This window comes from Ictidomys tridecemlineatus, chromosome 5 (genome assembly GCF_052094955.1).
Source record: "Ictidomys tridecemlineatus isolate mIctTri1 chromosome 5, mIctTri1.hap1, whole genome shotgun sequence".
Classification (NCBI taxonomy): domain Eukaryota; kingdom Metazoa; phylum Chordata; class Mammalia; order Rodentia; family Sciuridae; genus Ictidomys; species Ictidomys tridecemlineatus.
Window position 1 is genome coordinate 190,503,738 of NC_135481.1, and position 15,134 is coordinate 190,518,871.

Below are 15,134 nucleotides of genomic sequence, written 5' to 3' on the forward strand. Positions count from 1 at the left end.
ATTTCTGTGACCAAAAAGCTTGCTAAACACTGCAGTCTCTGTCACCCACACTCTGGCACACTTTTGGGAAAACACTTGTAGTACAGGACTTGGAATTGTCTTGTCCACCATAAGTTGGGTCACCCTGGCTCAGTACTGTGTGACAATGGAAAAGCAAATGTGGGACGTGTCTTGGGGATCAGCTTTACACAGAGAGAAGGAACTTGACAGAGATGCACAGAGACCAGTACCCAGGTATCCCAAATCCTAGGCTGTCACAACTCCTGCCACACCATTTGCCTCAGTTTGGAAAGCAGATGGTCTTCCTTCCACTTAAGCTTGTGTCCCAATTGTTATTCATCCCCAAAAAAGTAAAACTGTGCAAGGAAACTCCCGATCTCCTGGCTAGTGTGAGCAGCTTGTTTCCTGAATGAAAACAGGGAGTTAGAGTTTAACAAGAAGGTCAGGGACTATTTTTACAGTTGCTGGAGTTGTAATGTTGTTGCAATTACAGTTAATCAAATTCAGAGCCATCTGTGACAGCTCAGGGTGTCACACCATGCAGGAGGTAAAGAAATGCAAAGTGAATTGTTCCCTGTGTGCATTATTCACATATTTATCTCCCAGTTTTGCATGGGAGTGCCCTCAGCTACCTTCTCAGTACAGAATGCACTGTTTTAAAAATCCACAATTTTTTATGTTAAAACTTCTTATAAGAATCAGTCACACAAAATTGGCATTTTAAAAAAAAAAAATAATATCTTTAACAATGAAATGGGCTTTCACGAATACTACATATTTCCCACAGGAGGAACTTGTCCACCCAGACCAAGCCACCTCTATATATATCGAAAGCATGATGTATATTTCCTCATTTGTTTTGGAAATTGCTTTGTTTATATTAGAACACAGTCTGAAGTCTGGTCACGGTGTGATATTTATAACCTTGGTATTTTATGATCAAGATTCATAAATTACACAGTATTTAGATAAAAAATGCATATCTCAGAATTACTTCGGCTTTTTATATGCCCTCAAGAGATTAATATTAAATGCATCAGATCGGAAAGAGCACAGGAGGGTAAATCGACTACAGCAACTCATCAAGGGCTCCGAGGCTTAATGTAGATAATTCCTCTCCTTCCTAATGCTTTGAACTTTGGTTAATGATCATGACAGATGAAAGAGAGTGTAGCTTACCAAGTTCTCTAAAGATCTGCATACTAAATTCCAAAGCCGGCAGGTAGAAATCTGAATGAGTTTGTCTCCAACCTCCTGTCACTCCTCACACATTCAAGGGAGATTTTTTCAATCCACTTGGGTTTTTCCACTGAACCTGTCCGCCCAACTCTTCCCGGCCCTGGCTTCTTCTACTCTCATTCATTAATGCATCCTATCTCCTCCAAAGCACAATTCCTTTTCCTATTTTCAGATGCCTCAACTACAGATTTCCTCTGGTGAACTAAATAAATACATGCACACCAACATTTATATGTATTCCGTTTCCTTTATTGATAGTATTCATTGTTTCATTTTAGTATTTAGTATTATTGGTAGTATTCATTGTTTCATTTACTTTAAAAAGTGTCTACTAGATGTTAGATACTAGTAATTGATACTGATGCCCCCCCCAACATTCACACACACACACACACACACAAGAAAATCTCTGTCCTTGTGGACTTTATTTTATGTGGACAGGTAACATCTATGTGTGACTACAACAAAAAGTGCCAAGGAGAACAAAGAGCAGAGATTGGAAGAGGAGTGAAGGTGGATTCTACTTTAGATCATGGGATCAAGGAATGGCCTTACTCAGAGAGGAATGTGAGGAACGGCCTGAAGGAAGTAAGAGAGTAAGCAAGGTGGGTATGGGAGCAGGGGAGGAATTCCAGGAAAGAGGAAAAGCAAGGGTGAGGGTGTGCCTGGCATCTTCTCAGGAAAGTAGGCATCCCAGGTACCTGGAGCAGTCCAATGGGACTGCAGAAAGTGAGGGATGAGGTAAACTGACAACAGGAGCCAAATCCCATGACCCTAAAGGCCCTGAAAGGACCTGGCTCAGGGATTTGAGGTGGACAGTGTCCTGATGGGATGTAGCACCTGGCAGGCCAGGAATGAGCAGCCCAGTGGTGACCGCAGAGGTTGTTGGAGTGTTCAGTCTCCACCGGTTCTGAACACCAAGCTCGCACCAGGTACTGATGGACTAGATTGGAGGATTCCAAACAGCCCTCCTCACTTCTCTTAGGTATGCCTAGGTCTGTCCAGAGAACACAGTCTGTCTAGCTAGGTTTCTATGCTCAGAAAGGTAGTACCGTGGGGACTGGGAAGAATGGGTTATATTTGAGTGATATCAAAATCACTCCAAAGGGCCATAAGGACATCATGGCCATACACTACAATCAGAGAGTACAAGGGCAGGATGCTGAATGTAAAGTTAGATACTGGCTGAGGTTCTCAAGAGAAGAGCTGGAGCCTAACTATAACTTCTGGCTACCTAATCTCTATATTTTTCCAAAAAATGAACAGATACCTGCTTGGGCACTTGGAATTCCACCCGAGGGCATGACTCTCGAGAAAAACTGCAACAAGGCATTCCCACAGCACCCTTCTACCTTGTTATTAGGTAGGATACTGGGTACCTATGAGATAAGTGGCATGTAACATATCTGGCTCCGAATGACTAGATCCCAGTAATCTCCAGTGTGACAGAAACGAACAGCTTGACTCAAGACTGCTTGTGAAGGTTCACTGGCTTCGTGGATCACTGCTCCTCAGTAATAGATGTACAGTTCAGCAACTCCTTCCCGAGTGAAAATATCCAGCATATGGAAGGTAAATGGTAGAGGAAATCTGGACTCATAACTTAGGTCCTTTCTTTTCTCATGAATGTGCAGATGAGCTCATAAAGCATAGCAAACTCTTTATTTCTCTAATTTGAGAAGCAGTAGAGGGCAACGAGTGTGGCTCCATGGTAGAGCATCTGCCTGGGATGCATGAGGCCCTGAGTTCCATCCCCAGCATGAGGGGTGGCAGGGATATACAGCTATTGCTTTTCACGTTGCACAAACAGAGGTGTCAGCGCACGCCTTTGATCCGATGCTGTGTAGTCATTACTTCTAAAGAATTTGAGCCAAAGGGAAGCCTGTTCACTTCCCCACCCAGCCAAGGCCTGAGTTAAAGAGATCTACTGGCTTCACATAAAATTTTTAAGTGGCAAAAAATCCTGCCCCAGTGAATTTTCACCAAATGAAGATGAAAGAGTCTTCCAAGTGGGAATCCAAAATCAAAACATTTTATCATAAAAATAACTACAGGTCCTCCATAGAAAGGAGTAGTATTTTCTCAATATGGGAATAACCAGTGCCCGGGAGAGCATTAACCAGACACTCTACACATTTTCATGAAAGAGGAAATACACAGGCCACGTGTTAACAAGGGCCTGAGAAATACTGCCACGTAGCAGGGAAGACTTGCCGAATTTGTGAATCTGAACAGTAAGTAAATCTCATATTTGCCTTAGCACTCTGTTCCTCAATAATACGTTTTAGTTAGTACTATTAGTGATAAAGTTTCACTAAGAAAACTACAAATCTGAATTAACTTTAGTTGTGAGATTTGGAGAAATATACTAATGGGGGTCCTCTTCCCCATCATCTGTCATTGCTCCTTCCCGGCCCTCCCCAAGTGAACAAGTATCTCTTCTGCATCAGGCACTGGGTGAGACACAGGAGATCCACTGCCTCGGGGAGCTTGCTCTTCAAAGGAGGGTCTGCTTAAGCAGAAAAATCACATAGCAACGAGGTCATAGAAAGAAAACAACAACACAGAGTAGAAGACCACAAGAGCCACTCTACATGAGTCAATTATTTTAAACAATTAGCAAATAATCGTTATTGTAGGAATGGTTTGTCCATGTCAAAAGTACTAGTAGAGGGCTGGGGACATTGCTCAGTTGGTAGAGTGCTTGCCTTGCTGTACAAGACCTTGGGTTCAATTCCCAGCACCACAAAAAAAAAACAACAACAACAACAACAAAAAATCACTATTAGGATCTTCGTTAAATAACTTAGATGACTTTTCAGACTCAATCAATTCAAGTTACCTCCTTGAAAACAGATTTCTCTGAAGCTGCAGCAACAAGTCTTACCTTATGATAACACCTAAAATATGCAGCACGTTCATCAGAAAACTTCTCCAGTCTTTTTGGACCCTTGCTTGAAGCTTTCTTGAACACTAACCAGCATCGTTGATAAATCTGGAAGGAAAGACAAAGACTGAGCTGGGCATGTCCAATGACTTAGCTGCTACTATCATTTGTACTTCTTTTCTCTCTCTCTCTTTTTTTTTTTTTTTAATGTTTTCATCTGTAACATATCCACAAGCCAGAAATTTGAGGTTGCTTTGGGAAAATAAACATTTAAAAACCTATATTGTTTCCACAATGGAAAACTATATATATAATTCAGACAGTTACTGGAATCAAAAGAAAATCATTATTTAAAGGCAAGTTTCTGGGCCAGCAAACAATTGGTTAATCAACACCAACCAGATTCATGCTTAGGAAATTTGGTCAATGCTGAAGGGCTACAAACTAAGGCTGCAGCTCAGATTTTTAAAGGCTATTTGACAAAGACCTTAAATGAATAAGAATTTAGACAGAGGTGGTGTGCACAACTATACTACCAACAACTTCAGAGGCTGAGGCAGGAGAATTCCATGTTCAAGGCCAACGTGGGCTACTTAGGAGACCTTGTCTCAAGATTTTAAAAACAGGGCTGGGGATGTGGCTCAGTGGATGAACACCCCAGGTTCAATCCTCAGTATTAAATAAATAAATAAATAAATACAGAAGGGGATTTATCCTAGGCAAAGATACATAGTGCACAAAAGAGAGATTCCATATTCTAGTGCAGGTGCGTGATAATTGTTCATGACGATCTTTGACTATTTTCAAAGCAACACGTGTGGTTTTGTAATTTATACCCATGAATAAACTGCATGTACTATAATGTATAAGAACCTCTAAAATGAAACAGAACAAAATCTATTCAAACATTTGGTCATTCAAACCAGAATCAAGTCAATTTAAAATACTTTTTACAAGTTTTGCTGGGGCGGTGGGGGGAGTTCTTCTTTGTTAGTATTTGTCTGCAAGGCTCAATATTTTCCATTTTATTCTTCTGTCCCACTAATTATCTTATTTGGTATGGTAAAAAGAAAGTGGATCCACTCTTCTCTGAAGTTTGATTCTGAATCCTGAGGCTTAGCAATGTACCTGATACCACTAAACAGACGCTAAAATGTTAAGAGTTGTTTATAATGATGAGAAATAGAAACTACTCAATCTTCAACAATAAGGAGTCACAAAGTAAATCATAATACTTCTGTAATATACAATAGAATGTATGTTATTCATCCATAGGGTAACAAAGGGAGTTATTATATACAGTAAATATGGTACACAGAAATATAGTAAATAGCAGAATATATTATGATATGCAATACATGATATATATGATATATATTTTATATCTATAAGATAACATAGATAGTCATCATAGAAAAGCCATAATAATGCAGAGAGTATATATAATATGTATTCAGTAAATTATACTACATGTACAATAATGTGAGGGTGGCCTTGGGCTTGAAAACTGCAGTCTCACCAGGCACACCTAACAGAGCCCTCCGTATGGCCTCAGACATGAACAAGTCCTTTCCCCCCTCCCTGAGAGAGTGAAGCCTCTGGCAGGCTGTCCTTGGCTGATAAGAGGGAAAGGTGAGAAGTTCAAGGTGGAGACCACCAGACCAGATGTTTCTGACCCCAGGGTAAATGATGTCATGGAGAAAGCCAGTGGTAGCTGATAAGGACTGAAAGGGGAGTTAAAAGCCCCCAAATTTAGTATAAATAATAGAGCTAATGAACAGGGATTCAGCCAGACGAAACAAGGATGCACTCGAGCTGGAGAGCCTGATGAGGACCTGGACTGACATCCCATCACTTGTCATCATTTTCCTGATCCTCTGCATGATCCTCACTGCTGTCAAACTCTACCACCTCGTCTGGACCTTGGTGAGAACCGCAAATTCTCCATATGACCCTCTCCTCAACCGGTTGTCTACCCCACACCAGGAGAAGCCTGCCTGGGTTCCGGACCTGATCACAGCAGTCTGAGTGAATGTGCATCTGCTGGACGTAGGCCTAAGGCTTAAGACTTCTGAACTTAGCATCCAGAGGGAAAGTCTGTCATTAGCCTGTCATGATTAAGTGTGTTTGCAGTGCTTAGAATTAATTAATCTAGAACTGTTTGCTATGAATTGATTATGTCTATTGCAGTGCCTAGCATTAAGGATTGTTGTTTTCCTGAATAAGAACCTATAGAGTGAAATTGTATTGAGTGATTTGAGTGAATAAAGCATTGAAAAGGGCAGAAGCACGTGGACATTCTTTATTTCTCCCCCTTGACTACATACGTCACAATTTTGTCCCCTCGTGACAAATGCATATGTTATCCAGCAACAGAATAACATAGGCAGCTCACCTGAAATAAGTTCCAGAAGGAATTTCTAATGACATGAGAGAGTTCATAATATGCCATGGGGAAAGCAGAATATAAAACTTTATTTATGCCATGATCTCCACTATACTCAAATGTATGAAAAAAGACAAAACATACACCAACGTTAACAATGTTTTTTCTGGGTCATGAGAATAGATTTGGGGTTTTGTTTGTTAGTTTTTGTTTGGTTTAATAAAAAGTTAATGCTGTAATTAAATAGAAGAGACTTCTGTTATTTCTTAAATACCCAGAGGTAAGAGTGTAATTAACGTCAATTCTATTAGCTTTCATCCTGCAGAGCTACTGAATCCACCCAGGGATATTAAAACATAGACCAAGGTGGAAAAGCAGCTGAGTGAGGAAGAATAACCTTTCACCAAATGGTGCAAGAGCCCGTGCACACCCACAGGAGAAGCGAGGGCCAGACAAACCCACCTTGACTGGAACACTCAAAGGCTCCTTATGCAAAAAGTAACTGAAAACGGACTTAAATATAAAATAAAAGTACAGACATTTTTAGGTAAAAGAAATGCTGGAAGAAGAAGACTTCAACTCGATGTCAGAACCATTCCCAAAGAAGACTTGCTAAAATGGAGCTCATGAAAATTAAAAACTCGTATATGGAAGACCCCTTTACAAGGATTAAAACACAAAGCCAGAGACTGGGAGAAAATATTTGCAAGCCAGATGTGACCCAGGAGCTCTCATTATTTATGGAGTAGATAAATAACTCTCAAATCTCAACATTAAAAAATTAAAACAGGATAAATCCAAATGATCAAAAGCCATGAAAAGACATTTCATCAAAGAGGATACAAAGAATCCCAAAGCACATGTAAAATGTCCAATGTCACCACCAATGGGGAAGCGTAAACTGAAACTCCATGAGGTGTCACTGTATAATTGTCAGATTGGCTGAAATGACGACAACAATGGTACTGCTACCAAATACTGAGAAGGATGTGGAGAAAATGGATCGCCCATACACTGTTGGTGGGAATGTAAAATGGTGCTACTTCTCTGAAAAACAAGTGGTATTTTCTTGAAAAGAACCACACAAGCCACAGATGACCAGCAGCTGCACTCAGGAACTGAAAACACAGAAATCCCAATTGTAGCCTTCCAAAACATCTGCATATGAGCGTCCACAGCAGTCTTGTTTATAACAAAACCCAGTAATGGCCCATATGCCCTTCAACAGGTGAATGGTTCAGTGGTAGAGCCATACCTTGAAATGCTGCTTATCAATAAAATATATGAGCGATTGACAGATGCAACAACTGGAATGATTCTCCGGAGACCTGCACTGAGGGGGGAAGACAAAAAGTAAACCCAGTGGATTACAGTTTTTGCAATGCTGAGATGGAACCCAAGGCCTTGCGCCTGCTAGGCTACACTCCAAGGCCTATCCACCATCCTTACAAAATTATAGACATGGGAGACAGATCCATGGTTGTTGAAGACCATGGATGAGGCCTATGAAGAGAAGTAGGTATGGCTCTGAAGGGTCAACCTGTGGGACCGTCATGGTGAGGAACTTATATATCTTTAGCGTATCAACATGAATCCTGTTTGTGGTATTGTACTGTTATTTATGGAAGAAGTTACTACCAGAGAAACTGGGTCAAGGGTGCCAGATCGTTGTGTAGTATTTCTTATCACTAAATGTAATCTACAATTATCTCAGAGTAAAATGTTGAATGAAACTTTTAAAGTGAAAAGATGCAGAGATATTTAACTGTACTTTAGCCTAATCTATTAACCATCCTCCATACTCTTCTCGGGTCCTGTTTGTTTTATCATCAGATCACAGTCTAATTAACCACCAGACTAAGTAACTTGAAGAAGGCAAGTTATGAGAACCATTGGTAAGAGTTCAAGCAGAAATCCCTCATTGGGGAGGAGACCCAGCCATAAACATCTGCATCCCCAGTGCCAGACTTAGCAAAGAGTCTAATCAACCCCACTTACCTCTGAGGAACAGGAGACAATGGCTCTCTGGATGGTGTGCCACTACCAGAGGATAGAATTAAACAGGACTGACTGTCACCCTGCTTGTTCAAATAAAGGGTATGAGAAATGACCTTCTCACTATCATTCCATGATTGGCGACCTCTTTTGAATCTGCCCCTGAGAATAGATTCAGAAACCAAACATTCTAAAGGTATGCAAAAATATGCCCACCATAAAAAATTATTTTCTCTAAGAAAGTTATTTTCAATTTCCTAATTATGTCTCAATATTCAAGCCAAATTTTTAATGAGAACATTTCTGACTTTAAAAAAAAAATTGTTCATTTTCTCCTCAGTTGGATCAGGATTTGCCTGGCTTCTTTCCAAAGGCTGCGTCAATGCAGACTGAAGATTCCTCAACTTCAGCACGTCTACCTTTGATCCATCTGCTTTAAGTTTGGGGGACTTCTGCTTCTCACATTTTGTTTTTCTTGTGTTTTATTAAGCAGCAGGGACAAAAGTGCAATGTTACAGTCAAATAAGAACAAAAATATCATCACATCCATTCACATCCAGCCTGGCTGGAAAGTCACCGTGGAAGGAATTAGAACATGTCAGTTTATTGGCAGGATGATGATAAGGAACACTCACGTTTGGTTTATGAAAAGGTGGCTCAGGTTGTCAAACTACAACACACAAGCACACGGCAGTGAAGGAGTCTTCAGAGGGGCCGAGAGTGGCTTCTGCCATCAAGATTCCTCCTTGGTGCTGTCAGCCATCACATGCTGGTGGCCCAGTGTCACTCAAGATAACTGATAACTCTGTAGCTCTCTAGTGCTGAGCCAAGATCTACCAACTCAGAAGCTCAACTTGGGGTAAGGCCAGACAAATTTGTCTTCAACACGTTCTCTAAGCATTTTATTTTTAATTTACAAGCCAGCACCATAAATATTCATAAAGTACCTTCAGACAATGCTGTCTCTCTCTCTATTTCTCTCTCTTAACTGGTGACAAGGAATTCTCCAGCAAGTGTTTCAAGATGAGGCCCGCTGAGACCAGGATTTCCCACAAGGGTTCCAACAAGGGGCACATGGAGGTGTTTGAAATAGAGCAGTGTGAGATGCCATCTCGAGTTTGAGAGACAGGCACTTAAGGCAAATGCAGTCTTTTGTGCTAAAGTCACATTTTCGACTGCTGCCACACTCCGGCCTAGGAATCCTGGGAATGCCACCTCCCAGCCGAATCCTAAATACTTTGGTATTGCTTAGAGGACTCAGCAATCATGGAAACATGCACAGACTAGCTGGATGAACAGACTTTGTTTCAAAGGATGACAATTTGGAAACAATCCCATTCCATTTGATTTAACAGTTCAAAATAGATTTTTCAATAAATTCATTTTAACTTTCTTCTTCCTATTTAACAAATCTACTTAACATCCATATTATTATTTATTTAACGTTTTCGACTGACTTTTTAACGAACAGATGTTTCACTTATAAGAACCTTTTACCTATCCTATTATGAACTGGCCATAATACACCACTGGAGAACTCAATGGCAGAAAAATTTTCATGTAGAGATATCTCAGATATTGAAATTTGGGACCAGAGAAACTTTATGTACTAGAGAGCTGTCCCATGCTATGTAAGGTATTTGGCAGCCTCTCTGCAAAATGCCATAGTAACACCATCTCTGACCCCATTAAACAACCAAAACTGTTTCCAGACATTGCCAAATAGCTCCTTCTAGGGGGTAAAATCAGAGCCACAGCTTTAGATATGTGCATACAGATCTGAGGCTTCACACTTGGGGAACATGAGGCTCTGTGAATATCTTCAAAGTCATGATTAGGACAAGTCAGTCTACACAAGCCACTGCCAAAGCTCACACAGAGAAGCATGCCACCCAGTTCCAACACCCTGCGTAGGCAAGCAGCAGAGTTAGTGGTACATGAAAATCTCATTCAGTGTGGATTTTGCTATTAGGGATGGTAAATTATTATATTTAATTTTCAGCCTTAAATTCTCACTAATCCAAATATAATTTGCTTTGCTTCCGTTTTCTGTTCCTGTCTCTAAAGTTTCATATTCTTGCTGGGGATGGTGACACAGGCCTGTAATCCCAGTGAGTCAGGAGGCTGAGGCAGGAAGATTGCAAGCATGAGGCCAGCCTCAGCAACTTCGCCAGACTCTATCTCTGTGACCTTTGATGAATATAAAAACCTGCTTGATTAAAGCATACTTGCTTTAATCTCCAGAATGGTTTTAAAAAAGGAAAAAAAAAAAAAACCTCAATATCCATTATGATTGCTTAGTCTGGTTTAAAATATCTAACATTATCATTGGTTTCTTTTTTTCTACCAAAGAATATTCTGGCAGGTTCACCAAGATTTCTACTGCCAAGGAGCAGCTGAAACAATGAAGAGTATGCCTAAGCATTTGTAGTATTATTAGCAGTCCATCACAATGTCACAAACAGTCCAGTTATACTTCTCCAGGATGCACAGTTACAAAGATAAATAGAAAGCAAATTTGAGTCACAAAATTCTGCTAAAAGAAAACAGTATACTGTCTCCATGTGAGCAGGAGAAAAGAGGAAAATCTGGGTGAAGATTGACCTTTGGTCTTTACTAGGGTCTATTCCAAGTGTCAGCAAACTATATGAAGGGCCAGGTAGGAAATACTTCTGTCTTCAAGAGCACTGAGGTCTTCATTGCAGCCACCCAACTCCTGGGACACAGCATAAAAGTGGCCACAGGACATATGTAAATGAACAAGTGCAATAAAACTATATTTACAAAATTAAACAGTGGGCCATGGTTTCTAACTGCGGGTCTGTGGAAGAATGTCTCAACTCTGTGCATTTTAAACATAAAAATCTGCTTGACAAGTTATGTCCTGCGGGGGACCAGGAGCAAACACGCATCATGTGAGAACCCCATATATTCCACATCTCCTCACAAGCCAAAATTTTATTTCAATAAAACTGTATTTAAGTGTTGACCTGAGGCTTTCCCACACCCTGCCACCAAATGTTGAGTCTCCTTATGGACAACAGGGGAATCACTGTGCTACCGTTAATGGGGTGGCCTCTGAAGAGCATGTTCTCATGGAGACCTGGGTATCCCAGATCTAGTCATGGGACATAACTCATGCTATGAAATCAGAGCGCACACTGGGGGAAAGGTAGGTACAACTGTCTTCCAATTCACAGCATTCCTTTCTGTCTTCACGTGAACTTTCTCACCTCCAAGCATTCTCCCCAAGCTCTAAAAATTCATCCTCAGCCACAGAATGCTGACCTAGCATCTTTCTCATATTCCAGACTCATGTTCTTCAACTCTCCAAAGCAAATCAACATGTTAGTACCAGGGATTGGCACTGGCTGAATGTTTTCTCTATGCTGCAGAATGTGAGCCCTGTGTGTGCATTTCAAAGAATCCTCCCAATAATCCTATGAGGCAGGTGCTAGTCCTGTCTCTATTTTACAGATGAGAAAGTTTTAGCAATAGTAAGGTTAAACATCTTACTGAGGGTTCACAAGCTCACTGAAACAAGCAAGCCAGGACTCCCATTTGGGTTTGCCTGATTCTGAAAACTAAGCTGAAAAATAAGCTCTTAACCATTACTCCAGGATTTTTCCAGAAAAGTTAAAATCCCAGGGTTGCAAAAACTCATCCTGAGGGTCGAGCCATCTGTGAGAAGTTTATTTTCATGCTTATCGTAATCTAAAGAGAGACATCTCGTTGTGGCCATATGCTCTTTCATCTGGACGACGACTTTATAGCTAATCTATTTCAGTGTGGCATTTGCATTTGTGATTTTAAGATGGCTGGCACCAAGTGTTCACCTACAGTAATCGTTTTTGAGGGAGATTCTGAAATCAGGGTCTTAGACCTTGAACCAGGACTCCAAGGTCTACTGGGAATTTGTAAGAAGCATTTTCCCCTTAAGTAAAAAACATATTCAATATCCTTGACAGAAATGTAAAAGCCCAAGGATTATTAACAACATTAGAAGTATCTCACGCCATGTCTCTGCTCTTCTTGGCTTCTTGTGCCCTTCTAACTATTAGTCTGCTGGGTTTCCTTAGACACAGGGGCAGCAAACTAGAGTCCAGGCTGATAGACTGACTCCTTGCCCACCACCTAGAGCTTCCAGTCCTGCTCCATGAGCACCTGTTCCTCCCCTCTGGCTCCTGCTGCCCTCCAGGACTCATGCTGCCCTCTTTTCCCTTTGAGGCTATGAAATGCCATAGTCCAAGGACTCCCCAATAGCCCCAGAAAGCAGTGTTGGTTGATAACATCCTGAGGTCAAGGCAGGTCTTCACCAAAGAGAGACAGGAAATAGGAGTGAGCCCAGCACGAATTTCCTCCCCATTCTGTCTGCCATTGACTGCAAAATTCTGCATCTATGGCATAAGAGCCCAAGATGTTGAAGGCCTCTGAAGGATCCTGCCGTGGCAGGATGTGAGAGGCAGGTACCTGAAGAGATAGAGAGGGAGCTCTCTGACATCTCTGAGCCCTAACTGGTAGGCTGCTGCCAAACCGACTTTCCAAAACAATGAGTTGGGTCAGAATCATGTACTTTATAAAGGAAAATCTTCTAATGAGTGAACAGCATGCTCATGCCTATCATCCTATGTACCTTTCATTTGTAAGAGAAGAAATGCTAATGTGGAAAAGAACACCCTGTGGATAGCAAGGTGCATTTTAAATTCACTGCAAAGAAAGACACTAGCAAAAAAAAAAAAATGTATAATTAATCTTAAAATAAAATATGTACACAGAGGATTAAAAATACTTAGGAAATATCCACAGGCAATCACTTAGCCGTGGTGACCCTTTACTGAGCACAACCCTTCCAGAGAATTTTGTGCACACTTCTACCCAAAAATACTCTTTCCAGGAAATCCTCCCTGAGAAAATAATATGGAAATATGTGGGAATAAGGTTCTGTGGAGTAATAACTGGAAATTCTCTAAATGTTCCAGAGGATGGATATCTTCAATTAATTATGGCATGTCTGTAAACTGGAAATGGCCATCATTAAAAAATGATGTTGCAAAATAATATTTGTAGCATAGAAAATGCCATTACCAAATTATTATCAAGTATAAAAAGGACACTTTCCCTGCATTTTAATATGTTTCTTCTCTAGTATACACACACACACACACACACATATACACACGGAATTTTAGAGAAAAATCTGTGCTTCATTGGAAAGCTATGGATTCTCTGGCCTAATCCTTCCCAGCATTACCTGCTTCTGATTCTGTTGAAGGTATTCATTCTACAGTTCCATAAATGGTAGATAACTGATAACAATGCAAAATAATTCCCATCCATAAAGATGCAAATTATGTCCCATTCACACAGGTTTGATTGACTTCTTCACATCCCACTGCCCATGAAGCTGGATCCGCCCCCTTTCAAACTCTCATTCACTGTCTGGCTACACACATGCATGAGTCCTTTAGAGTACGCTGTGAGCTGATTATAATAGTCTGCTTTGTTCCCTCATTTAATTAACAGTTATGTAGAATCCTGAACACATGTTCATTCTACATGTGTGTTGCAGTCACAATTTCACCTGCTGTGAAAACCATCTCTTAACACAAACTACAAGTCACTGAGGTCTATGAATCTTCCCTCTAGCCAAACCTGGAATGTTTGTACTTCTCTGCAGGGGACTGACGCCCTAACTAAACCACCACTTTCTGCATTTCAGAGTATCCTCTACTTCAATCCTGTCGCTTCCATCCATTTTCTACATGATATCTGGGGCCATCTTTGAAACATTACTGATCACATTGGTGCTCTTCTATGCTACCAACTGCTTAGGGCAAAACCCCATGCCCTGACAAGACACTGCAGACCCTGGGAGAACTGGCTACCTTATCACATTATTTTCTTGCTTTCTTCACCACATATTCTTCATGTAGAAGTATAAACGTAAACAGGCATAGTAAATATGCAGTTTTTAGTCTAATCAAAAAAGCAATGTACTGTGCCAGGCCCCGGGTCATTTCCCCAGTACTGCAAAGTAATGATAATAATTCCTTATTATGGAACAACTCTGATGGAAACAGTAACTGCCAGGAACTCACAGAGGAAGCCCACCCTCTCCGTGCAGCGGTTCCAGGGCACAGAATACAAACGCTGCAAGGGCACATTGTGTCTCTGTTCCCCTGTCTCCCCGGTGGCCTAGTTCTCCAGGTGGACAGCATGGGAAGAAAAAAGTAAGGTGCAAAGCTGCAGAGAGAAGCCACAAGCACTTGTGTGCCTTTGCCTGGCTTCCATTTTTAACCTGCCTTGTAGAGAAACAAGCCAAACAGCCGCTGGAGATCTGAAGAACTTGGTGAGTATTCCATTCAAAAACCAAATTGGAGCTGATATCGTTCACTCATTCATCCAACAAATATTCACTGGGCTCCTGCCAGGTGCCAGGCATCGTTCAGGCATAAGGGATTCGATTGCAAACAAAACAGGGGGCAAATCCACTCCTCCAATGGGCTTATGATCAATAAGATAGCTATGTCACAAGCACACAGGTGCACAGCACATGTATGTGTACACACATGCACATTCTATACTATGTAGATAATTTGGCATGCAGAGACAGGCACCATGGAGGAG

General features: G+C 41.0%; 1 protein-coding gene across 2 annotated transcripts in view; it reads right to left on the bottom strand.

The window, feature by feature from the left end:
• The window catches only part of Dok5 (docking protein 5), a 145,804-nt gene that overhangs the window by 71,204 nt on the left and 59,466 nt on the right, over positions 1-15,134 (bottom strand). Inside the window, exon 2 of one of the 2 annotated variants that reach the window (XM_005325198.5) lies at positions 4,127-4,234. The exons of the other annotated variant lie outside the window; for it this stretch is intronic. Within the exon in view, the coding sequence (XP_005325255.2) occupies positions 4,127-4,234 (108 nt within the window). The remainder of the gene's footprint in view (positions 1-4,126; positions 4,235-15,134) is intronic. 2 annotated transcript variants of the gene reach the window in all.